Here is a 27,723-nt window from a genome sequence, read left to right as displayed (position 1 = left end):
GAGGAGATTCTTCTAGAAAAGGCATGGCATGGTGGTACGGGGCAGGGATGTGTTTCTCGTTTATGCCAGGCTTTATTATTGGCATACTCTCCTATGAATTATTACACACAATATTGGGAACGGGACCTGGGAACAGCCTATACGGGGAAGCAATGGGAAAAGTGTTTTAAATTTCTACTTAAGTAGTGTCTTAATTGAGAATGGGCATAAAATGCTATATCGATGGTATTAAACTATTTTTAAGATTGGCACAGGACTTTGTTGGCGTAATTGTGGACAGTCAGGAGATAAGTACCACATTTGGTGGTCTTGCCCCTTTGTTCAACCATACTGGAACTCTGTCCATTCTTTGGTGCAGCAGATTATAAAGGGTTCCTAGCCTTTGAAAGTAGAACATTGTTTGCTCCATCATAGGCCCGTTGGAATACAACTCTCACGGCATAGTCTGGCAATTCACCTATTCACAGCAGCTCGTCTGGCACTGGCGGTAGCATGGAAGAATCCTCAGATCCTACCTCGAGCTCTCTATGTACGTAAAATGGATTATTTTTGTTTGATGTCTGAGCTGACAGCAGTCAAGAACTGCCAACTTTCTAAGTTTCATAAAGTCTGGGACCCTTATCGAACCCGGAAAAACAACCCACAGAGTCCGGAGTGATTGATCTCCGCTTTGGATTCCTACTTTTGGCAACTGCATTGGGAGTTTATGGTTGTATACTGAGACCTAACTATGGAGCGTGTTGGGTGGGATTTGGGATAGGGATTTGGGGGACTTGTTTGTTGCTGTTCTGGTTCATTCATATGTGGAATGTAAATCGCCAATTTTCAATAAAGTTTTTTGAGAAGCAAAAAAAAATGTATTTTTATTTTTACCACAGAGGGGCATGTCTGGGGCGAAGAATGGATGTGTTTATGGTAATCAGCGCAGCTACATTGTCGCACGCTAACTGATTAGTGTGTGAGCCCTTACCACCTGCAGAATAGATGGTAGTAAGGACTCAGGCGTTAATCTTTTATAATGGCCACACGCTAACGGAAACATTAGTGCATGACACAAAAGAAGTAGGGATGGGCAATGAACCTCTACAAACAAACTGGAAGAGGATTCCAGAGATATAACTTGAGAAAGTTTATTGTGGAAGCACCTTCTGGTTTCCTTGGGTTTGAACATTAGTGCATGGCCATTAATATAAAAATAAAAAAAAATCGGCCATTTTACTGCTACGCTAAAAATGGCCTTAGCGCATGGGAAAGACCCACATCAAGGGCGCGCTAAGGCAACTTTTTAGAGCTGCTTTATAAAAGGGTCCCTAAGAATGTGCATTCATTTGAAACAACCTATGAAATATCAATAATATATCACATGTTATTTCATGTTGTTGGCAAAGGAAGACAAACTGAATTTTTGCAATCGATATTCAAAGCAATTTAACCAGCCAGAGATGGCTCCTGGCCAGTTAAGTCTCTTGTTCAGGGCTATCCACTGATATTTAGCAGCACATAACCAATTAGTGCCACTGCTATCACCACAGACCGCTAAACTCAAAGCCAGTGATTTTGTGGGTGGTCTAGAGGTGGAGTTGGCACTTATGCGGTTACGGAGTCCTTTTACATAGCCTCAGTAAGCCCAGATTGGGCTTACCACATGCTAAATCGGTAGTTCCGGCTTCAGATGCGTCATTTCCGGCATGCCAGAAAAAATTTTTATTTTCTAGTGCGGTGCTGGCATAGCCACGTGTTGCTCGGTTACCACTGGGATACTCCAAGAGCCCTTACTACCACCTGAAAGGGTGGTGGTTAAGTGCTCCCCGCCACATGGCCACATGGGAAGTTATCTTGCTGCATGGCCGTTTTTTTTTTGGGGGGGGAGCTTTTTACCCCCTGCGGTGACATGGTGAAATGTGTTTCGGGGGGGGGGGGGGGGGCAACAGGGGTAATGGGTTTATGTGGTAGTACCGTATGTATGTTTGTGTCTATGGAGAGGGTGTAAGGGTATGTATTTGGGTGGGTGTGTTGATGTGTAATTGTGAATATGTGCGTGTGAAGGGTGTGTGGCACTTCATATTCTCTCCCTTTCTCTTTCTCCTCCTCCTCCTCCCCTTCTTTAATCTACTACTACTACTATTTAGCATTTCTATAGCGCTACAAGGCGTACGCAGCGCTGCACAAACATAGAAGAAAGACAGTCCCTGCTCAAAGAGCTTACAATCTAATAGACAAAAAAAAAAAAAAAAAAATTAAGTAAGCAAATCAAATCAATTAATATGAACGGGAAGGAAGAGAGGAGAGTAGGTGGAAGCGAGTGGTTACAAGTGGTTACGAGTCAAAAGCAATGTTAAAGAGGTGGGCTTTCAGTCTAGATTTAAAGGTGGCCAAGGATGGGGCAAGACGTAGGGGCTCAGGAAGTTTATTCCAGGCGTAGGGTGCAGCGAGACAGAAGGCGTAAAGTCTGGAGTTGGCAGTAGTGGAGAAGGGAACAGATAAGAAGGATTTATCCATGGAGCGGAGTGCACGGGAAGGGGCGTAGGGAAGGACGAGTGTGGAGAGATACTGGGGAGCAGCAGAGTGAGTACATTTATAGGTTAGTAGAAGAAGTTTGAACAGGATGCAAAAACGGAAACGGAGCCAGTGAAGGGTCTTGAGGAGATCCTGCAAAGTCTGCAGAGTGAAAGGCCTACATTACCCAATTAGAGGGTAATAATACAACTGAGTACGTAGGCAGGGAAGGCATTCACATTGCAGCTATTTTATAAAAACAACATATTCAGCTATGTACCTTTATAGCAGAGCCTAACCGAAAGCTCCTGTAACTGCACTTGTGCAGGTGCCAGTAGAAATGGCACAGATGTGTACATTTTATAAAATTCATGCAGAAGTGCCAGTCCCACCCCACTTTGCCCATTCTTCGTCCCCTGGGAACACCCACATGTATACTGCATAAAAAGTAGGCATTGTATTTTCTACTTTTAAGCATGTACACCTCCCTTTCTAGGCTTTCCGTCTGCCGTCTCTTTCCACTCTTCACTTCCCCACCTCCATCTATTCCCACCCTGTCTAACTCCTTATAATCTGGCTGCAGCAAACAGCTGCCTGCTCCCTCCATACTTCCAGGGTGGGGCCTGGGCTCCCAGCAAAAGCTGCCAATTCCACGGTTCGGCCGCACAACTGGGGCGGGTTTCACGCGACCACCGTGGTTTTCTTTAAAAGCCGCGGGTCGCGGGATATTGGACGGCTTTTTGCCACCACAGGTTGGCTGTTTTTTCCCGCGGACCAATAGAAGCCCCGCAGAGGTGGGCTGCAGGCTTCTATTGGTCCAACTGGACCAATAGAAGCCCAGCGGAGGCGGGCTGCAGGCTTCTTTTAAATGCCTGAGCGTGCCTGAACGGCGGGAAGCTTTTCAGAGTCTCTCTCTACCTCTTCAGTCTGCCATGTGCGGTGAGTTCAGTAAGGAAGGGATCCTCAGGAGCTTAGCCTAGAATGGGTGGCAGAGCTGGTGGTTGGGAGGCGGGGCTAGTGCTGGGCAGACATATACGGTCTGAGCTAGAGCTGGTGGTGGGAGGCGGGACTAGTGCTGGGCAGACTTATACGGTCTGTGCCGGGGCTGGTGGTTGGGCGGCGGGGATAGGGCTGGCCAGACTTATACGGTCTGTGCACTGAAGAGGACAGTACAAATAAAAAAGTAGCACATATGAATTTATCTTCTTGGGCAGACTGGATGGACCGTGCAAGTCTTTTTCTGCCGTCATCTACTATGTTACTATATGTTAAGTTCTTTTCTTCATAAGGGGGGGGGTCTGTTTATGATTGCAGTTATTTTATTAATATTTATTTATAATATAACATGATTTATTTATTTATAATATAATATTCAATAGTTAATATAATATTAATATTTATATTGACCTCATTAATATTCATATTGACCTTACTAATATTTATAGTACTATTGGGTTGGTTTGGGACTGGAAATATTTTTGCCATTTGGCAACACTGCTTCCAGCTATCCATAACTCGCTGGAGCTCCTTCCAAACATCTGTGTGCAGAAGGACTGACAAATAGACAGACAGACCCTCAAGAACAGGTGCTATCATCTATTGCCAAGGCATCTAAAAATCGTATAGTATTTTAAATACTCCTTGCTGTGGACACTTATAAAATTCATCATTTCAAAGCACTAACATGCCCTCTTCTTACACCAATGATATAATTCATGACACAAACTCACACTGCTGCTCAGAACCCTGGTTTGATCTAACAAATGTGCTTCTAGGAAGATCCATCAGGTTTGCATTTTACTTTGATGTGCGTGAATGCAGGAGGGCTCCGTGAGGCCTACTTCGTTTTTTCTTTCTGAACATTTGTTACTAATTACATCATGAGGCAAGAGCTGACTTTTGATTCCTTCTCCTCACGTTCACGGCTATTAAGGTCTGGTTTCTTACTGAGAAACCGATAACTGAGGAGAGAAGGAGATGCAGCCCAATTGTCCAGTAATGGTACTGGAGGCAAAAAGACCAGGCAGACAACCACAATCTCCTTGGCTAACTGGGGTTGAAGTTCCTGATAAGGCAGCATTCAGAGGCCGGGAAGGGGGGCAATGGAACAAGTTAACAGTGGCGTACCAAGGGGGGGGGGCGGTGGGGGCGGTCCGCCCTGGGTGCACGCCGCTGGGGGGTGCCGTGCGTGTGTCGGCAACGCTCGTTCCCTGTTCCCTCTGCCCCGGAACGGGTTACTTCCTGTTCTGGGGCAGAAGGAGCAGTGAAAGAGCGAAGTCGACAGGCGCGCGGCACCCCCCCAGCAGGTAAAGATCCACCCAGAGGGGGGGTGTCATTTCGCCAGAGGGAGGTGTCCGTCGTTTCGCCGCTGGGGGGGGGGGGGGGTGCTGCACATCTGTCGGCAACGCTCGTTCCCTGCTTCCTCTGCCCCGGAACAGAAAGTAACCCGTTCCGGGGCAGAGGGAACAGGGAACGAGCGTTGCTGACAGATGCGCGGCACCCCCCCCCCCCCCCGCAGGTAAGGAGGCACCCGGGGGGACGGGTCCGTCGTTTCGCCGGGGGGGGGGGGGGTCACGCTGCACCCGGGGGGGGGGGGTGGGCGCATCGGCGATCCGGGTGTCAGCCACCCTAGGAACGCCACTGCAAGTTAACAGTCAGCCATAAGGAGCACAGACAGCAGACTATGGAGAAAAACTCGATCTGTGCCTCACGGCCGAAGGACTATCACAGCAATGGTCGCATTAGACAAAGAAGGGGAGGAGGGTCGGAAAAAGGAAGAAACCCCTGGGTAGATGCAAACGAAGGCCTGCCTGTGCTGCTATAGCCCCAGAAGCCTGAGCAGCAGCAACTACCAGGTCAAAAATAATTAAACTAGACAACACTGACCTCAGAGATAAATCTTAAATCCCCAGGCCCAGGCATCAAATAAATGATCAAACAGCCTAAGCAAACCGAAATGAATCAACCTTTTAACAGGTGCCATAAGCACATTTTGTCATTTATCAGCAGGTCGCCTCCTCTGTACTTGGGTGGGGGAGGGGGGGTGAAACAGTTGTAGGCATGTTTCTTTAAAAAGCTAAGACCTAGGCTAACACACAATACTATCATGTTAGGATTAACTGCTGTGTGTGTGCAGTTCCTCAGTGTTTCCTTGTTTATTCCTTGTTCCTATAACCTGGATACCTCAGCTAAGTAACACCTCAGGACCGCAGGGTGTTTACCTGTAGTAATCCTCTCTACAGTAATCCTTATCTCACTAAGCACAAACAGGGTTTTTATCAAACGGACAAACTATGACAATTATTATGAGAACCGTTTGTTTTTTTTATTTCCTTGAAACCACCAGTAGAACTCAAAACATCTGCATCTTTAAAGTAGCAGAAATAAGTCAAAGGCACAAAGATCTTTTACATATACTGTATATACATATATATCACAAAGATCAACATGCGTAATTGTATAATCTTTTGAACTTTTAGTACTGTATTATAATACCTTTTGCTTTAACACCATCATGTAATTCACCACCATTTAACACAAACCCTCTGTAAACCTAATGTATATTCACTTCTATTTCCAGTACCCATGATGTATTGTAAGCCACACTGAGCCTGCAAAAAGGTGGGATAATGTGGGATACAAATGCAATAAATAAATAAAATAAAATAAATAAATCTTTGATACTGCAGACCTGCGCTCTTGGACATGTCAGACCTTTTTTTTTTATTGCTGTTCTACAGCCTCTAGATTAGGAGATCTGTTCTACCGTAAAATACTAGTGAAACTTGAGACGACCTGATCTGGACATCTCAATTCTGACTTCTACAAGGTGCACAATGAAGCTACTAAGTAGTAAATTTAAAACAAATCAGATAAAATATTTCTTCACTCAACGTATAATTAGACTCTGGAATTCGTTGCCAGAGAATATGATAAAAGCAATTAGCTTAACAGGGTTTTAAAAAAAGGTTTAGACAAGTTCCTAAAAGAAAAGTCCATAAGCCATTAAGATGGACTTGGGAAAATCCACTACTTATTTCTAGGATAAGCAGCATAATATCTATTTTACTCTTTTGGGATCTTGCCAGATACTTGTGACTTGGAGTGGCCACTGTCAGAAACAGGATACTGGGCTTGATAGACTATTGGTCTGTCTCAGTATGGCAATGCTGAAATTTCTAAAATGGGGACTGCAAGTTTCTTTCACATTACCAGTGGAAGGATAATCAGTGGAAGGATACTCTCTTCCTATCGATAGAGATAGGACATACCATGGAGGGAAACTTTCAGCCTAACCCCTGGCTCCCTTCTCAGAGTAACAAATATCATGCTACTTAAATGTTTTTTCTAGCATTAATTTTGTCACAGCACTGTGTCCACACCTGTTCCGTCCTCCACATTTTCCACCTCCATGACTTCTGTGTTGATTCTACCCCGGAAGATATACAAGGAGCCGTTTATTGACTTGGTGCGTTTGGTCGACTTTTTCCCAGCAACCCTGAAACCAAAACAGACAAGCAGACACTTCCCTGTTAATATATGTTGTCTGACTTTATAAATTATTTATATGTATTAATCAAAGTGTTAGCATTACTGTAAAATATTTAGGGCCTCATTTATCACAACACGCTAGCGGTCCCCAGTGCAGCAATGCTGACAAAGCCAATTCACTTGAATAGGCTTCGCCAGCATTTGCCGCGTGGGAACCGCTAGCGTCGCTTGATAAAAGAGATCCTTAAAGCATTGCGATTCCGTAATAAATCTGAAAAAATTATTAAGCTAAAGAAATGTTATAAACTACCACAAAGGAGAAAGAGAAATCGGATGATATTACACTACATCAAACATATAACGCTCTGTACCAAACAGTTCTGAGCAGTTTACAATAAGGAAAACCAAGGCAAAACCCTTAGGAAGTTACATACATGTCAAAATATATAAACGGTATCATGATCTACTATCAAACTTATCTTCAGGCTAAATATTGAATAAGTATTGTAAGGGAACAGAAAGGGAAATGGGACTTGATATACTGCCTTTCTGAGGTCTTTGCATCTACATTCAAAGCGGTTTACATATATTCAGGTACTTATTTTGTACCAGGGGCAATGGAGGGTTAAGTGACTTGCCCAGAGTCACAAAGAGCTGCAGTGGGAATCGAACTCAGTTACCCACGATCAAAGTCCACTGCACTAACCACTAGGCTACTCCTCCACTCAAAAAAGCTTTTAGGGGTCCTTTCACTAAGCCGCAGTAAAACGTGGCTTGTGTTAGTTTTGGTGCATGCTGGGCCATCTTTTTTACTGTGGCAAAAAAAAGGTCCTTTTTAAAAAGGGTTAGTAAATAACCATACATTAATATTAAAATTAGCGCAGGCTATTTACTGCCTGAGTCCTTAACGCCACCTATTTAGAAGATGGTAAGGGCTCACACGCTTCTAGTGCAGTAATCAGGCAGCACGTGGCAACGTGGTCACACTGCCGATTACCACCAGGAACACACCCCACACCCCCCTGTGGTAGAAAATAGAAAATTGTTTTCTACCATGGAAAACTAGAAACGCCAACTTTGGAACTACCGATGGGCACCCGTGCCACCCCAGCGGTAGGGTCGATTTGGTGAACACTATCTGCGGGGTAGCCCTACCACGGTTTAGTAAAAGAGCCCCTTAAAGAGTAAAGTTTTCAAATTTTTTTCTAAACAGTACGGGAAAAGGCCCGTCGGCACCTAGGCGCATCCAACGTGCGTCAAATTGGAACTACCGACCAGACACCGTGTGCCCCAGGCGGTAATTCCATTTTTGATGTGCGCCCAAAACATGCGGTGGAAATCTTTTAATGCATGGAACTTACCCGGTGATAATCAGCAGGGTATGCGCGCTGACGATTACCGCCCAGTTAACGCGCGAGACCTTACCGCTAAGTCAATGGGTGGCGGTAAGATCTCATGCCGAAAATGGACGCGTGCTGGTTTTAATATTGCCGCACGTCCATTTTCACCCCCCCAAAAAGGCCTTTTTCGCAGCACCTACACAGGCTATTTTTCGGAACGCCTTAGTAAAAGGGCTCCTACATAATTGGATAACTGTATAAAACAAGAAGCTACCAGCTTCCAGATCTTAGTTGCTTGTATGAACACATAAAAAGTAAATGCCCGTTCACTATATCATACTGAGTTCTGCCCCACCAAAAAGCCTTCTGTATATTAAAATAAACTTATTAGCATATTTCCTGAAAGTCATGAGAGAATACAAACAGATCGTTAATCAGAAGACTTCCAGACACAAAAAAAGGTTGAAAGAGCTGATCACAGCTGACACTTCTTAATATATCTGATGACTATATTAGATCAATTTATTCATCTCTTACAATTTTTCAAGTTAACCAACATAGAACACAAATTTCTCTCTAGAGACAGAGAGGACGGTGCTTTCATACATTCTGATAAATATAACCAGAAAGTTTGGCTTAATGATTGTATTGAGGTCTCTGACTACACATTGGATCTAAAAATCTAGAACTAGACTATGTGGAGAAGCCACATAATTGATAAAGACTTCAGGGTCGCCAAGAGGGGGAGGGGGCAAAATTTGCTGGGCCCGGCCTCCAAGGGGGGGGGGGGCAGCGCCGGGGTCTCTCTCTTTCTCCTGCTCCTGACGGGACCCGGGTGATCGTGTCCCGACAGGACCAGGAGAAAGAAAACTCCGGTGCCGTGCCCCCCACCAGTGCTGCTCTTCATTCCGCCTCTACCGCTGTGCCGGGCAGCTGCTTTTCCCCTCAGGCGCGTGCTCAGTTCTGAAACAGAGCATGCGCAACGAGAGAAAAAAGCAGCCGCAGGGGCAGGGCAGGCATGGAGTGATGAGCAGCGCTGGATTCTTCCGCTGGCGGGGCCTCGGGATCCCTGCCAGCCCCAAGGTATTTGAGTTGCGGAAGCGATCCTGAGGGGGGGCAGCAGCGGTGATGATCCTGGGGGGGGGGGGCAGCCCTGAAAGACTTCTAAGCTTCTTTGGCAGTCTAAACAACCATCCAAGCTGATTTCCCAAAGTTAGATGTAGGGTATATTATTCTTGAACTGCCAAGTCTCCCGGTCCCAGGAAGGAGACTTTTTGGCCAATCCTGGTTTTTGAACTTATACATCACATAGCAATGTGGTATTTGTAACCACTGTTTCTACTCACTGAAATCAATGCTACAAGTCCCCTAATGCACCAAGCCAGAGTTGCCTAAAATCTAGGACTAGCCTTAAATCTCCCTTGGCAACTCCGATATGTACACTTCCCTGCTGTAATTCAACAAATATGTAGGTCTACCGAAGCATGTCCTGTTAGTGTGAGCAGCCGTTTGCACCTCAAAACAATTGTCAGTGTCAGTCAATGTTTAAAAACTGAGGTCCACTCAGACAGACAGTGTGGAAGCTGTAACCTAAATGGATGTTTGTGCCACAGTTCTTTCTATGCAGAAGGTACAGAAAAACTCAACTGAAAGGGCAGCTTCTTCCCAAAAGAAAGAAAAATTTATTTCTAGGCTTGTACCTTTTACCGAAGCTGTCTTTTTTCACAAAAAGAAACGGCCATGTGGTAAGTGAATCACTTGCCAAGCAGCCGTCTCAGGGAGGAGCACTTGCCGCCACCCATTGAGGCGGTGGTAAGAGTTCCTGAGCTAACCCGGCGGAAACCAGGCAGCGCAATTACCACCAGGTAAGCACTGGCGCTGCAAAAAATAGAAAATATTTTTGTAGCACTGGAAATGGTGCGCACTGGGGGTGAGAACTATCGCCGAGCACCTGTGGTAGCCCGGTGGTAGTTCTGGATTGGCAACCCTTTAGTAAAAGGGTCCCAAAAATAGGACAGACAGTTATGTGGTCTTTATTTACGCACTAACACTGACCGGTTAGCTCTGAATAGCGGGAGCTAACCGGACTCCACCCCAGTCTCATCCTCCACTGTCTCATCCTCTCATCCCAACACATTGCGAACAAACCCACAAATATAAACACCCCAGACTACACCCTCCCTATCTCAGATAGCCTGAAAATCCTCGGCATTACAATCGACCAAAACCTCACACTAGAAAGCCAAGTGAAATCTACAACAAAGAAAATGTTCCATTCAATGTGGAAACATTCTTCCAGCGAGAAGCATTTCGCAACCTGATACAATCAATGGTATTAAGCCACGTAGACTACTGCAATGGTATCTATGCAGGATGCAAAGAACAAACCTTAAAGAAACTACAGATCGCCCAGAACACGACAGCCAGGCTCATATTTGGAAGAGCGCATTTCGACAGCACCAAACCCCTCCGAGAAAAACTGCACTGGCTCCCAATCAAAGAACGTATTGCCTTCAAAATCTGCACCATGGTTCATAAAATTATCTACGGCGAAGCCCCGGGATACATGACAGATCTTATAGACCTACCAACCAGAAACACAATCGGATCAGCAAGAACATGCTTAAATCTCCACTACCCAAGCTGCAAAGGACTCAAATACAAATCAACTTATGCAACCAGCTTTTCCTACATAAACACACAACTGTGGAACGCACTACCAAAAGCCATGAAAACAATATATGACCACCTAAACTTCCGGAAATTACTAAAAACCAACTTATTCAAAAAGGCATACTCTACGGACCCAACTTAAATGCCTGAACCCTGCTACACAAGGAAACTAAAGCTCGAAAAGGATACAACAAAACTCTTCCTCTCTACGATTCCCAAATGAGTCTGTAACACATGAACCTTATTCTATCATAACATCACTTTGTATTTGTTCTTTACCAAAACTGGCGTACGCCTTACGGTACTATGTAAGCCACATTGAGCCTGCAAATAGGTGGGAAAATGTGGGATACAAATGTAACAAATAAAATAAAAATAAATAAAATAAATAAATGCCGAGAACACCCCTGACATAACCGGTCATTTTCAGCGAACATATCCAGTTAAGTGCCGCTGAAAATAAGCCAGTTAAATCGGTCAGCGGCTGTTCCCAGATGGTTAACTCGCTGTGAATATCAGCCAGACTGTTTATAAGATAGGTCCTACATTTCCATGCACAGCAGCCAATCAGTGGCATCAATCATACGCGTAAGCTCTTGCATTCTATAATTAGCGCACTACTACCAACTAGATTAAGGGGCCCTTTTATTAAGTTGTGCAAGCATCTATGTGCGCCCAACGCGCGCCAATTTGGAGTTACTGCCCGGCTACCGCGTGGCTCTTGCGGTAATTTAATTTTTGGCGTGCGTCTGATACGCATGTCCGAAAAAATTTTTTTATTTTCTATCGTGCATCCACTACGCGCACCAAGTGGCATTTGGGGCGCATAGGTCATTACCGCCCAGTTAACGCGCGAGACCTTACCGCTAAGTCAACGGCTGGCGGTAAGGTCTCAGACCCAAAACGGACACGTTTCAGTTTTTATTTTGCCACAAGTCCATTCTCGGCAAAAATTTTAAAAAGACATTTTTGGCAGGCGCGCTGAAAAATGGATCTGCGTGCGCCCAAAACATGCGTCTACACTACTGCAGGCCATTTTTCAGGGCACCTTAGTAAAAGGACCCCTTAGGCAGCAGCTCACAGAATTGCTTTTTTTTCTTGTCTCACCATATTTGGTTAAACTATTAGACACCATAAGCTGGCTGGGATGAGGGGAAAATTTTCCAAACTTTGGGGTCCTTTTACTAAGCTGTGTAAGCGTCTATGTGCGCCCAACACGCGCCAAAATGGAGTTACCGCCTGGCTACTGCATGGCTCTTGTGGTAATTTCATTTTTGGTGCGCGTCCGAAAAATACATTTTTATTTTTGATGTACGTATTGGACATGCGCTAAGTGGCATTTGATGTGCGCAGGTCATTAATGCCCAGTTACCGCACGAGTCTTTACCACTAGGTCAATGGCTGGTGGCAAGGTCGCAGACCCCAAATGGACGTGCGGCAATTTTGATTTTGCCACACGCCTATTTTCAGCAAAACAATTTTAAAAGGCCTTTATTACAGGTGCGCTGAAAAATGGATCGGCGCGTGCCCAAAACCCATGCCTACACTACCGCAAGCCATTTTTCAGGGCACCTTAGTAAAAGGACCCCTTAACTGGTTGTACTGCAATCAACCGCCTTAGTACTGGGCAGCTTTCTGAAAACCTGTCAGAGAAATACAACTGACAGAGGCAGGTGGCATCATCTAAATGATTTATTGAGGCATGAGCTTTCAAGAACCAGAGTCCGCTTTGTCAGATGCATGAAATGATATTCAGGAAATGAGTACAGATGCATGAAGATGCAAGGGGGAGACAGAGGGATACAAAGAGCAAGTACTGAAAAGTGGAAGGCCACGTGAAGAAAGAGACTGATAAAAGCAGGCAACATAGTTCAGTTAACTGTCAGCTGCGGAACAGAGTTCTGAAATGCACAAACCCAGCAAACTTCATGATTCATCTTCTTCAAGTTCAGAGAGGTGAGACTGCTTTACAGAAAAAGCCTGCAACATCTTTACAAAAGTCACCGCTCCACAAAATTGAAATATATCACAAATAGAAAAGATCTGACTGGGCAACAGATAACCAAGATGATGATCGTGTTTGGTCTAACTGTCCACTGAATTATCTAAAAGCACTTCCTCCTAGCTCAGCCGTTTTAACTAATGAACGGTTCCAGGGCTAGCAGACACTTCCTGCCAGTGGTTCTGAGACAGTGGTCCACACCCTTGTGGAGAGGAAGAAAGACGACGCAAAATGAAAAAGCAAAGAGCAGCTGAGCCTCACCTGGACTTCCGCTTGCAGTAGACGAGAAGGTTGTCGAAGAGAAAGAAAGTTCTTTCCTGAATGTTGCCGGCTGAGATCTTTAGCAAGGTGCCCTGGAGTAACAGCTGTGTGCAAATGTCTGTCAAGTTGGAACCCTAAAACCAAAGACAGAGCACCTCTGATGTAATTTTTTCAATAGAAATCAAACATGGAAAAGAAAATAAGATGATACCTTTTTTATTGGACATAACTTAATACATTTCTTGATTAGCTTTCGAAGGTTGCCCTTCTTCGTCAGATCGGAAATAAGCAAATGTTGGTAGATGACAGTATATATAAGTGAAACATGTAATTTTTTAAATGAGGTATTATCTCAAGCTATTAAAATTCATCAATTTTTTCACCAAGCACAGAATGAGAACACACTATGAGGGCATTTCCATAATTAACTGCCTGGAAGAAGTTTATTTTCTACAAAGTGCCTACTTTACTTTATAAAATATTAGCTTAACAGGATTTAGATTGTAAGCTCTTTTGAGCAGGGACTGTCTCTTTGTATCAGGCTTGCGTCTGGTAGCGCTATACAAATGCTAATAATAATAATAATTTACTTGCATTTCAAAGTTAAGCATAAGCACTTTTTGCTAGTGAAAGCACCTAAATGCAGCAAATATATATAATACCTACAGTATTCTCTAAATTATACATGAAAATTTGAGTTCCCCTTCGCAAATTTGCACTGTGTCAGTTAAGAGCATATTTACAGAATAGCGCTTAAGCAGAATTTTGAAGTTAAGGGCGCAAGTCAGTAAATGGTGCCCAAAATTAGACACCAAAGCAGGAGTCGAGGACGACACAATGACCAATCCTCCAGGGAGATATAGTTCAAAGCAGATTTATACAAGCACAAAAACGAGAAGACCCGACATGGGCCGTGTTTCGGCGGATGCAGCCTCACTGGCAGAGATGGGCATAACAATGGTAAAAGGAATGAGAACACTGAGGGCCCCCTTTTAGGAAGCTGCAGCAAAAGGGGGCTGGTGCTGGCGTCGACGCGTGTTTTACACATGCGCCGAGCAGGGGCGTAGCCAGACTTCGGCGGGAGGGGGGTCCAGAGCCCAAGGTGAGGGGGCACATTTTAGCCCCCTCCCCGGCGCTGCCGACCCCCCTCCCCGCCATCAGCACCACCATGAACAACTTTGACCCCCCCCCCCCCGCCGATGACCCTCTCAACCCCCGCCCACCCCCGCCATCGCCTACCTTTGCTGGCGGGGGACCCCAACCCCCACCAGCTGAAGTCTTCTTCCTTCGTTTGATTTCCGAGTCTGACGTCCTGCACGTTGTACGTGCAGGACGTCAGAATCGGAAACCAAACGAGGGAAGAAGACTTCGACTGACGGGGGTTGGGGTCCCCTGCCAGCAAAGGTAGCAGACGGCGACGGCGGGTTGACGGTGGGTTGGCGGCGGGAGGGGGTGTTGAGAGGGTCGTCGGAAGGGGGAGTTGAGAGGGTCGTTGGCAGGGGGTCCAGGGCCAAATCTACGGGGGCCCAGGCCCCCGTGGCCCCAAAGTATCTACACCACTGGCGCCGAGGCCCCCTTTTACCGCAGGTGGTAAACGGGAAGTCTCACTTTCCTACAGGAAATGGCCAGACAGCAAGTAAAGTACTTGCCGTGTGGCCATTTCAGGGGGGGAGCCCTTACCGCCATCCATTGAGGTGGCGGTATGGGCTCCCGCGTTAACCCAGCGGTAACCAGTCAGAGACTGGCACTACCCGATTACCGACGTGTACACTCCGGCACTACAAAGATAAATACATTTTTGTATAACCAGAAACGACAGCATGCTAGGGGTGGGAAGTACTGCTGGGCTGCTACGGTAGCTCGGCGGTACTTCCTGTACAGTGAGTGGTAAGCCTGCGTTGGGCTTACTGCCGCTTAGACAAAGGAGCTCTGAGTGACGCCAGGATGACTGTTAGTATTGTATAAAGAGTTGTCCACACCAAGTGCCCTTTACAGAATACTACCTTAGTGCACATTTTGCACCTGATGTTGGAAGCCTGCATTTATGCCCGCCAAAACCTGGTGTAAATGCTGGTGTCCAATTTATCAGCTTGAAAGGACCTGACAGTATTGATGTGGGGACTTTATTTTTTTTGTTACATTTGTACCCTGCGCTTTCCCACTCATGGGAGGCTCAATGCAACTTACATGGGGCAATGGAGGGTTAAGTGACTTGCCCAGAGTCACAAGGACCTGTGCCTAAAGTGGGAATCAAACTCAGTTCCTCAGGACCAAAGTCCACCACCCTAACCACTAGGCCACTCCTCCACTCCACTCCACTCCACTCCTCCACTTATTTCAAACTATGCTTTAATTATGTCCCAGACATCCACAATTCTATGTGTTCCACAGTCCAAACTCACATATTCTTCATATTTTCAGTTCACCTAATAAGTTGTTTTTTGTTTTTTTTTAAAACAGGGATCATCAGACTAATCAACAGTATTTCCCATTTGGGCACAGCGTCCCATACAATTATGGCGCTGTGTACATCTTCATAGATCTACCCGATTTTTTTTTTTCACATTTTTTGTTTTTGCAATCTTCAACACTCATATTCCAAAAAGTAAATAACTTATAGCTTTTAAACTACGGATAGTAGTCAAACTCGTGTGTATAATTGCTGCCGAAGTTAAGTACTACTATCATTTGCCCACATTAGCATCTGATTAGTGCTAATCGCTGGTGAGCTCATTTTTGCTGCAGTACGGGCCTTCTAATCATCATTCGTTGGTAAACGCAGGCGCTAGTCCCGTGTTAACGGCCTTTAGTGTCTGCGTTTGCTTCCGATCATCGAGGCCTGAGTCTGGTCACCCCTGCACTAAATTAAAAAACAATAGCAGGTCGATGTACAACGTGATTTAACTGGCCAGAAACAGCTCCTAGAGCCAGTTATATTGCCAGTTCGAGGCTAACCGCTAATTTTCAGTGGCGCTTTACCGATTAGTGGCACAGAAAATAACCGGTTAGAGCTGAACCAAAAGGTCGGGTTTTTGGGGGGCGTTCTGGGGTTGGAGTTGGCACTTGGCCAGTTAACTAGCCAGGTAAACTGCATAAATAGGACCGGGTAAAAGTCAGTCCTATCTTTATACAATAATCTGACTCCGAAAACCCTCAAATTCAGTGCAGGTGTCCAGACATGGCCCGGCATTAAATTTCCAGGTTTAATGCCAGTGGCAGTCAACAAAGCGCTTACTGCTGCCAGCTGAATATCGGACCCTAGAATTCTACAGTGCCCCTGGACACAATATAGGGTGCATTAAAACAGCCTGCACTGTAAAAGACTTGTACTATCTGCTTAGCAAGGGATGGGGCAGGATTGGGCAGGGTACGGACAGAGATTGGGCGGGAACTGCACATTGTAGTCAGGGCACGGTAGGTAATGTGTGCTGTCAAATGTGCAGTTAGCACGGGTTTACCTAATGCCACCTCAATAAGTGGCATTAGTGCACGGGAAACATTGGACCAGGGCCACCGAGAGACTGAACTGGGCCCAGGGCAAAGCCGCCCTCCCCCCACCACACAATCCAATTACCTTCGCTGGCGGGGATTCCGAGGCCCTACCAGCAGAAAACGTGTTCCTCCAGCGCTGCTTTTCCGCTGATTGCCTACCCCTGCAGCTCGGCGGAAGAGCAGCGCTGGAGATGCTCCACCGGGTCCTCCCCATACAACAAGGGGGGCCCCGCCGCGGCACCGGAATTTTCTCTCTTCTGCTCCTGTCGGGACGCAATCACTCGGGTCCCGTCAGGAGCAGGAGAGAGAGAGAGACAGAGACCCCAGTGCTGGGCCCCCCCCTTGGAGGCCCGGGCCCAGGGAATTTTGTCCCCCCCTGCTCTCCCCTCTCGGTGGCTATGCATTGGATATTCCCTCCACAGTTACCACAGGACCTTTGCACCTAAGTCACATTAACAAGCGTTAAGCACTGTTTCTTCTCAGCTGAGCAAGAGTCCTCCAACTGCATATGCTACCAGTAGGGGGTAGTGTTTCAATATTGTGTTTTCAGTTGCCGGGGACATGCAGGATCCCTGGAGTCCTGCAGAGCTTGCCTGTCCCTCACTATTGAAAATGTAATAGTGAAACAGCACCACCCACTGGCAGGACCGTAATTGGAGGACTCCTGCTCAGCTTAGCGGCATTAAGTGCAAGAACCTAATGCTCCTTCGTAAATATGCCCCCTAGTTAGCAAATACATCTTAGACTATTTCAAAGGTCAAAAGACACGGGTTTGTTAGATAAAAGAGACACCCTCAGAATAGCTACTAAGAATTATAAACTCAAGTTGTGGCCCCTCAAATCGCATCCTGTTAGATTGGGTACAAGTAGCTTCATAGCCCTGCTTACGTTGTGAATTAAACTTTGGTTACTTGAAGGCCGATTATGTCCTGCAACCAACACACAGCTGGATAAATCTCAGCTGTTCTCATCTTCAGTACAAAGCCAAGAACATTTAAAGGAAAATATTAGCAAGGTTTCAACATGAGTAAGTTTAAGAGGGGGGGGGGGGGGGGAAGGTGGGGTATGGAATATATTCAACAGCAGCAAGATGAGGAAGTTTACATGACCTTTGGAAACGATGTCATCTGTCTTGGAAGTCTCAGCCGGCAACATTTTCCTCAATGTTTAATATATGTCACGCGCTTTCAACCCCACTCCATCAGTCTCTCCAACAAAAATGCTCTCTTGCAGCAGTAAGACCCAGGGCAAGAATAAAATCCGAGGGTACGGGGCGGAATTTGAAAAGTCCTGTCAACCTGATCATATGCTCAATGGTTTTGAGTAGAAAGCTCTGCCAGTTATTTTGGAGCACGGCATGCTGTGAAAATCCATAACCGAAATAGCTCTCTGTTTCCTTTACACTGTATTCATTCCTGTCTATCCATCAGCAGGCACTTAACTGGAATATCGTTATGAGCTTCAACTACCATCCACTGTCGCAAACTGAGAACATTCGAATACACAACATTTCAGTGCCTTTACTACAGGAAAGGAAGGAAGATCTATTTTATTTTTTTATTAAGTATTTATAATCCACACTTCCCATTATTCAGAGTGGCTAACAAGCATGCATACGTAATCAATACAAACAATCTCTCAGTCTCACAGGGAAAAGCCATTCAATGTAGGTGAGCTGATTCAGTTTTCAGCATGTCTATAAGAAATATGCACGAGAAACAGTGCGTGTAGATTCATTAGGGTTAGGGTTACCATATTTTGTCCCCCAAAAAGGAGGACACATGCCCCGCCCCCACCGCACACCCCGCCCCACCCCCTTTCACCGCGCCCCTGTCACACCCTTGCTCCACCGCCTGTCACATTTTCCCCTCCCCCCTGATACATACCCCGTCGCCCACCCTCCCCTTACCTTACTACTGCCCTGGCGGTCTAGTGACCTCTTCGGGGAAGGGAAGAGTCCCCTCTTTGCTGCCCGGAGCGCTGCCCTGCATGCATCCTTCCTGTTGCTGATCCTCGGCGCCGAGTCAAAATGGCCGCCAAGAGTTGAAGTCTCGCGAGGTCATTTCAACTCTCGGTGGCCATTTTGAATCAACTCCGAGGATCAGCAACAGGAAAGATGCATGCAGGGCAGCGCTCCGGGCAGGAAAGAGGGGGGTCTTTCCTGTCCTGAAGGTGGAAGAGGTCACTAGACCACCAGGGCACTAGTAATTAAGGTGAGGGGAGGCTAGCAATCTGCCCGTTTGTCTGGATTTCTGGGTAAATCCGGACATATGGTAACCCTAATTAGGGTGGCTCGTGTTGACCAGTTATTTGTGCCACCAGGGCAAGGCTGAGACCACTGTACTTCGAACAGTTAGTCCAGTTGTGAAGCACATTGATGTAATCTGCAAAAAGCAGCAGTTAGCTGGGGTTTGGGAACTGTATGGAGCAGAAGTTAGAACCTCACACAACAGAGGTACAATTACCTCAGGGCTGTATGGGGAGGCCGACACTGGTATGGATTTGGGTATGACTGGAATAGATAGGAAAGTAGGGCTGAGAGATGAGACAGAAGGTATGGGTGGGGGGGGGGGGGAAACAGGAGTAGGATGAAGATGATAAATAAATCCTAATAAATAAATAAATAAACCTGGCTGGCTAGGTGTGCCTCAAGGAGAGAGTTGGGAAACACTGCTTGAAATTACAAAAATATTGGTTTCAGTAGTAGGACAAAGGCAAAATTGTGAACCCACCTCCCATCCTTCAATATGGGACTGCAGTTGTTCCAGGGCCTCCAGCTTCTCCATCTGCCTCTTGGTCTCATTAATATTGGTGCACACCGTCTTCATGGCTTGCAGCGCGCTTTGGACAGGCTGGTAATCTGCATGCTTACTGGGCGTCCTCTTTGCTAGTTCCTAAAGTTCAAGAAAGAAAGGTGACATTTGGATCTCTCCGACCATGAATACCAATCTGAATATAAATACAAACACACACACCAAAATCCACAAAAACCATGAAGGTGTGAATGTTTATTAATAACTGCAGCCAGGAATCAGCCCTGCTATCAAACTCTAGAACGGTGTTTATCAATCTTTCTGACACTGTCCCCCATTCATGTAGCCAAAGAAAGCATGCAGGTCAACGAGCTCTTAGAGAAGGCCTGCCCAAGGCACGAACCCAAACTTGTTTTCTCCCTCATTCTATAAAGTAAACCTCTTTGGTTGTACCCCCAACGGTATATCAAATCCAAGCCCCTTTGACCCTATTTATGTGTAAGGACAATTCTATAAATGGCGCACAAAATTACACACTATCCTGAGATGCATGCATAACGAAATTAGCTAACGAGCCAAACAGCACCAATAATTGGGTGCTAAAAAATCAATTATTGGCATTGAAAGACAACAATTTTGACTTGCGCACATCTGTATGCAAATTTTATAGCGTGCGACTCAAAGGGGGCGTGGCCATAGGAGGTGCCTTGGTGGGTCAGTGGTATCCACTAATTACGAGCGCTGCATTACTGAATACCGGGGATCTGCACCTAAATTACGTGCCAAGATTTACACCAGGTTTGAGTTGGCGTAAATCCTCACACCCAAAGTGTGCAATATGTGTGATTTTTCAAGTATAAGTTTTGGTGGACCACGCCTTGAGGTAGCATTCTGTGAAACATGCCGCATGCTGGTAGAGGCGTCCATGCTCTGCAAAATGTGAAAATAATTTGATGAAGGATTACTATTTTGGAGCATTTTAAAGCATTTTCTATAGGAGTGAGATATGTTTGTAAAAGTCAAGGACATGCATTGAAATTAGTCACTTTGTTGAAATAAATAATTACTTTTTAGTGCTGTTTGGAACTGAATTTGAAAAAGATACAGCTGGGTTTTCATTTGATAAGTTGGGTGCCAGCATTTACACCAGGTTTTAGCAAGCGTAAATGCTGGCGTGAAATCCATGATAAGCTAGTATCCTATGAAGGGCACGTGGGTTTACAGAATTCTAGTTTAGCACAGATCTTTCCGGTGCTTGTCTTTGTGCACTGTTTATACACTTCCACCCAATCCCCCAGATTCCATAAACGGCGACTAAAGTTGCATGTGCAAATCTGTACACATAGCCGATTCGTGCACGCAACTTAATTGTTTAATAAGCTAATGAGTGCCGATAATTGGCCAATAACAAGCAATCATCAGCACAATACTTGGCACTAATTTGAATTTACATGCGCAACTTTCTAAGCCTATTCTGTAAAGTGGTCTGCATAAATTCTAATGTGTGGATCACAAAGGGGGGTGTGGCCACGGAAGGGGAAGGCAGGTGATGTGCATTCCTGAAAATTATGCTCATTGTTACAGAGCATGCCCGATCTGCGCCTAAATAAGATGCTTTGCTACTCTTTTGTGGTCCAGTTCCGATCCAAGCAAAAAGTCCTGGCAGAGGGGGTGTGCTACACTCAGAAAAGCAAAACTGATTAGCTTGTTTGACCTTGCATCATCACGTGTTCTGTTGAGAGGCTTTACTTGGCTTGAACTAGCCTTCAGGGGCGTAGCTACGGGTGGGCTTGGGTGGGCCCAGGCCCACCCAAATTTGGCCCGGGCCCACCCACCCAAGCGCGCACACACACTGCAGAAGCAGTAGCAGCAGCACGTACCACAGAGACGGCACCCGCTCGCACTCTGGCTCAGATCTTTCCAGGCCAGCCCGATTTCGGCAGCTCAGACCCACCCACCACTCACTGATTACAGCAGCCTACACGTCGCGCCGTCGCGGGCACCCACTCACTGCCGCTCAGCTGATCATTTCTCCAGGTCGCATCATCAGCGAGTCCGCGTCGTAGTAGTTGCTGTTTTGTCCATCCTACACGGACGTGGCTGTGCGCGGCAGGGGCGTGCTCAGCCTCAGCCTTGCTCTCGCTATGCTCGGCCTGAGCTCCGTCCGCTCGCTCGTGGTGGCAGCTTACTCAACTGGCATAGCTGCACGTGCACGCACGACACGTAGGGTTACTGCGAGCCTCAGCCTGCCTTGGCCCTGCCCTGAAATGTGGGAAATTGGAAAATAAAGGTTCTCTTCGAAATTCAAATCGAGAAGATCATTCCAGAATTGAGTAATTCCAAGCAGCTGCCAGCCCAGCCCAACAGCAGGTAATAAAATTGACAAATGCTTTTTTTTTTACATTACAAGTTTGATATGACATAATGTAACTATATTTAAAACTATTGTTTTTTTTTCACATTAAGTAAGTGGTTTATTTTGATGCAGGGCAGCTGTTGGGCAGAATACTTAGAAATCCATCATCAAGTAAGGCATTATTTTGTAGTATTCCAAGAAACACTACTCATGTCTCCTCTCTCTCTCTCTCTCTCTATCTCTCTCTCTATATATTTATATCTATATATAGTGCCCACCCATATTAGCTCTGGGCCCACCCAAAATGTCAGGTCTGGCTACGCCACTGCTAGCCTTGCTGGGATTTTTCCCAGTTTAAGCAGGGAATTAACAGAAATGAGCACCTTAAGGAAATGGGTGAATTTGTGTGGGAATCAAATAGGTTTTTCCTCCTTCATTTTCATTTTGTGAATGTCGTTGTAACATTTTGTAAGCCACACTGAGCCTGCAAATTGGTGGGAAAATGTGGGACACAAGTGCAGCAAATAAATAAATAAAAAATGTGGGAACTTACACCAGGTTTTAGTTGGCGTAAATGGCTGTGACTGAATTTTAGTCAGGGGATGGCCACTACGCGTATCCTATAAACCACGCCAAAATTTAGGTGAGGTTTATAGAATACTGCTAAGCAAGTTTTTTTTTTTCCCCAGTGCCGATTTGTTTTGGTGCCATATACAGAATCTGGCCCAATATGACTAAAATGAGAACAACCTGAAATACGACAGGCTGCAGCAAAGACGTCCACAGCAATTCAACCTAAAACTAAAATAAGCCACAAACATAAAAGTTAACACTGTTTCTTCGCTGTGCTCATGCCTTGTTGAAGCACAGATTGTTCACTCCCCAAGATCTTCTAATAACGAGCAAGCTTATCAACTGACAAGAAAAAAATGTAAATATATCTAAAGAAATGGAGGCTTATATGAGTCAGGGGTATTATTATCATTACCGAGTTAACCACAAGAACCCATACACTGCTCTATCATTCTCATGTTTGCTTTGGAAACCAGAAATAGAAAGTGTTATGCAGAACAGTCAAAGTGCAAAACTTTATGAAACTTTAATGACAGCTGTTTGCTGCAATTAATTGATTGGTCAACATCAATGCAGCCTGGTGGGTTGAAATAAATCTACCATTTAAACAAGCAAGGAAAATGTGCTTGTCCAAATTATTCTGGCCTTAAATAAAATGAATGTGTATAAAGCATGCGATGGCAAGCACCAGAAAGGATGCTGTGCCCATAGCAAAGGCGAGAGAAATGGCAGGAAGTAATGTGCCGCTGAGACAGGAAGAGGGAGAAATGCAATTTGCAAACTTCAAAACACCAGCTAAAAATTGGTCACAGACACTTTATAAATCTTCATAAGTTAGCTTTCAGACAAATGACTTCCATCACCAAAAGATTCAAGACACCTTCATAGGCAAAAGGTCCCACGAGTTACAAAAACTATCCTCTCAACATTCCTTTAACACATATTTTGGTTGAATGTTATTATTAACTGCTGTTGGTTGGGTTTTTTGGTTCCAATTCCTGTATTGGCATTGACTTTCCTCAGGGCCAGCATTCCAGGGTGGCAAACAGGGCAACTGCCCTGGGCTCCCATGTTACAGGGGGCTCCAAGCCTGCCTCAAGCTGAAGGATGCACAGCCTTCAGGTGGACTTTGGGGCTCCCTGTCCAGTTTCTGCCCTAGGCTCCAACTGTATAACACCAGCCCTGATTCTCCTTGGGACTAGAAGCCTGGGCAGTTCATCTTCAGATAACCCAGTTCATTCAATTGTAGTTTGCAAGATCACATTAACACTGATACTGTCCATCCCCTTCCCCCTCCATTTTAGAAGCCAACATGCTGAATAGGTCCCAAACGAGGGTTGATCTAGAAGCATTGTATCCACACTTATAGAGTGAAATCTCTTTCAAGTCAACCGGATCCTGTTTGGATGAAAGAGACTGTATCGATCCTAATAAATAGACCTTCCTGTAAAGACGTGATGAGGCTCTCTAAAATGCAATCCTTAATGATACTGTAGATGCCCTTGCACTATAATATCCACATAGCTCTGGACACTGTACTGGTGTCATACATAAATCTCCTGGTGCTGATCCAAGGAGAAGTCAAAGTAGCACCTTAGCTACTGTAAAAAGCACTTCTTCATCTTTATTTTAATAGCAACCGATTTCAGATGTGCAAAGCAAACCCATGCTAGGTCTATAACCAATAGGATCTGGGTGACTGAATTGTCGTTAGAATGATCCTTCCTATTATTTTAATGGAGTTCTTTTCTATTTCTGATTCATAAGTATGCAGATGTTGAGAACCGCCTAGATCTTTTATTGGCTTGGCGGTATATCAAATTTTAATAAACATAGTAGTGATTTATTATTTTCCTTCTATCCTATATTGTTCCTAATTCTGCTCAATGCGGCTTACATGGGGCAATGGAGGGTTAAGTGACTTGCCCAGAGTCACAAGGAGCTGCCTGTGCCTGAAGTGGGAATCAAACTCAGTTCCTCAGGACCAAAGTCCACCACCCTAACCACTAGGCCACTCCTCCACTTGGTAAAAGAGGCCCTAAATATTATAAATCATAGCCATGATTTTTAGATGTGTAAACCATTCCGATTTGCAATGCAATAAGTGACGATATAGTAAATAAATAAACGATAAACCATGTTAAAACACACATTTGGAACCTCAGCTTTGTCCCAGAAAAGAAAAGTGGGAGAATATCAAGTTAACTGACAAGTCTCTCATTAACCAACCCTCATCCTCTCCAAAAAAAAAAAAAAAACACACACACACAATGAGGGTCCACTTCAGATCAAATCTGCAATGCTACAATCAAAAAAAGGGGCAAATGTTTTAAACTTCCAAATTAGCTGCACCAATTTTGCTGACATTAATTCTTTATACTGCATATAATGGTTTTAAAGTAAAGGTTCAACACTGGCTCCCTTCAAGCACTTCCTTACTGCTGTTCTTTGAACTCAATTACTGCCCCTCTCACCAAAGAAATTGGCTTATTTATAATTCTATTTGTTTATTAATTTTTCATTTAAACAAGAATACACTTGTTTTGAAATACAGCCATAACACATTATTTGAGAAACAATAACAACATTTCAAAATCAAATCATCAAAGAAAGTAATAACATACTTCCTAAACATAAAACTTTTTCTTTTAAAACATGATTCATTAAGCTTTCTTAGACCCCATTATATTGAGAAGGGCGATCCGAGTTAGGGAAGAATTATTACAAATCTTTAATCAAAAGTAATTAAGGCGGCATATATTCCCCCATCATTTTTCTAACTACTACAGTTGTTTAGAATCAAGAAATGATTTTAGACTATCTGGTGAATAAAAGGTGTATTTAACCTGGCCCAACCTAACAAGACATTTACAGGGATAGGCAAGAAAAAACATCCCTCCTATCTCAAGCGTTCTTTTTTTTAATGCCAAGAAGGCTTTCCTTCTCTGTTGGGTCGATTTTGTAACGTCAGGAAAAATCTGCACCTTTACTCCACCAAAACAGGTTTGTAAATTCCTAAAATACATTTTCATGATATTATTCAAATCCTGTTCAAAAATAGAAATTGGCTTATTTATAAAATAGGCCGGCACATCTTCATTCCAAGAAACGGCAGGCATTACAAGCTTTCTTTTGAAGTCTCCAGAAATCATCTGTCTATAAAAATACAATGAACATCTTATCCTTCCACAAAAGCACACCATGCCCTCTGGGGCACCTCCATTAACCTGCTGCTAGAATCCTGCAAAGGCAGATAATTCCATTTTGTCTCTTGCTGGCTGTAAAACTCTAATTTGCTATACAATATTAATTTCCTTAAGGAAAAAAGATGGTTCCCTTATGCTGTTATTTTTAAAAAGGGCACTTCAGGCTGAGAAACACATCGGCAGACGGGAGACTGGAAACGTGGTGAAAGCGTGAACTACGGAGCTGTGTTACTACAGAAAAAGGTTTTACTGTACGCAGCCCAGGCTTAGGAATGAGCTAGAGCAGTGTGAACGTGAAAAGCAGACTCTTTGCTTCAGATCCCTCCTGGAATCTTGTAAACCTAGATGGTAACATAGGAGAAAACAACTGGAGCATTCTGGAAAATATCTCCAGAAGAAGCAACGGCATTAACCCCCCCCCCCCCCCCCCCCCGGATTCTATGAGATCCGCACTGAAATCTAAGCATTTTCCATAACATAATGCGCAGCATAATTGGCTTGACAAGCTAATCAGTGTTGATAACAGCTCTTAACAAGCAATAATGAGCACTAATTGGCAACAAATTAGAATTTATATGCACAACTCGCTAAGCATATTCTGTAACACAGAGCACCTAACTTCTAATGCATGCAGGCAAAAAAGGGGCATGGTTATGGGTGGAGAAATGGGCATTTCATGGGCATTCTGAAATTTATGCTCGTAGTTACAGAGCACGTAAATCTATGTGCTGGGATAATCACGCCATGTTTTCGTCGGTGTAAATGGAGGCACGTAGTTTTAGGTGCTGAGATATCAATCAAGCGTAATCTATATACCAAGCTTAAATCTAGATGCCGCTTATAGCATATGCGTAGTTGACGTTGATTTCCGCGTCGACCTTTTAGGCGAAATATATAGAATCGCCCCCTAAACGTTTACAGCAATTTTTCAGTTTTCAATTTACATCATGCAAATTGCCTCAAAAACTCAGCTAAATTCCTCTCCAGAAGCACGAAAGCAGGAACCATCAACATGGGGAATTTTTGTTTTATCCAAAATGCAAACCAATCACATTGTTAAACCCCCGCTTCCTGTGGTTTATTTGTCCGATTGGGAACTTCAGTACTTTCTGTCTACTTAAGCTTTTCCCAGTGCAAATCTATCAGCTGAATAAACACATCCTCCAGCATCATTGCCTCCTGCCAACAGAGGGTTTCAGCTCACATGTTGGTCGGCAAAGTGTTCCTCACTGATTCGTTATAGCATGGTCAATATCACATCCAATTAAGGGCTAAAGATGTGTGAAGACAGCAAATATCGGATCTAATCGCACCTCTACTGGAACTCATCACGCCTCTATCGAAAATGGAAGTGAGCATCTGAGGGGTAATTCCCTATAGATCACCTAAAGTTAGCCACCAGGATGATATACACTAAACGTGAATTCTATAAAGGAACCTGCACATGCAGGAGAGGGTGGTAAATGCCTGGAAAGCCGTCCTCAGGGAGATGGTGGAGTCAAAAACGGTGACGGAATGCAAAAAGGCATGGGATACTACTACTAGTCATTTCTATAGTGCTACTAGACGTATGCAGTGCTGTACATATTATATACAGGTACTTTCTCTGTCCCTAGGGGGCTCACAATCTAACTTTTGTACCTAGGGCAAAGGAGGGTTAGGTGACTTGCCCAAGGTCACAAGGAACTGCAGTGGGAATTGAACCCAGTTTGCCAGGATCAAAGCCTGCTGCACTAACCATTAGGCCACACAGAGTATCTCCAACTAGAAAATGAATGGTATAAAAAACAAAACATAAATGGCTGCATGTGTGTTGACGCGTCAAGTGATGCTTAGATGGCGACTCCGGCTGTGAAGAACTAAACCAGTGCCGGGCAGACTTGTACGGTTTGTGTCCAAGTATATGTCAAACCAGTTTAGGAAGGGCAGGAGAGGGCTTCAACGGCAACATCAGTAATTGGAACGTGAGGACAGTTGCCAGACAGACTTTGACGGTCTGTGTCTCACAAATGACAAGATGGATTCAGATAGGCTGGAGTGGGCTTTGACATCATCGCCAATAGTCGGAACGCAAGGGCAG

The 27,723-nt window shown here is 44.8% G+C and overlaps 1 protein-coding gene across 2 annotated transcripts in view; it reads right to left on the bottom strand.

Annotated features, from left to right (window-relative positions):
* Nucleotides 1-27,723, bottom strand: part of PREX1 (phosphatidylinositol-3,4,5-trisphosphate dependent Rac exchange factor 1) — a 378,063-nt gene that overhangs the window by 191,991 nt on the left and 158,349 nt on the right. For both annotated transcript variants that reach the window (XM_030212317.1, XM_030212318.1), the window contains exons 6-8: nt 19,488-19,649; nt 13,264-13,397; nt 6,879-6,994 (exon numbers count right to left, since the gene is read on the bottom strand). In XM_030212317.1, coding sequence (XP_030068177.1) covers nt 6,879-6,994; nt 13,264-13,397; nt 19,488-19,649 — 412 coding nt within the window. The remainder of the gene's footprint in view (nt 1-6,878; nt 6,995-13,263; nt 13,398-19,487; nt 19,650-27,723) is intronic.

Source organism: Microcaecilia unicolor, chromosome 8 (assembly GCF_901765095.1).
Source record: "Microcaecilia unicolor chromosome 8, aMicUni1.1, whole genome shotgun sequence".
Taxonomy (NCBI): Eukaryota; Metazoa; Chordata; class Amphibia; order Gymnophiona; family Siphonopidae; genus Microcaecilia; species Microcaecilia unicolor.
This window is presented reverse-complemented; position numbering and strand designations above follow the sequence as displayed.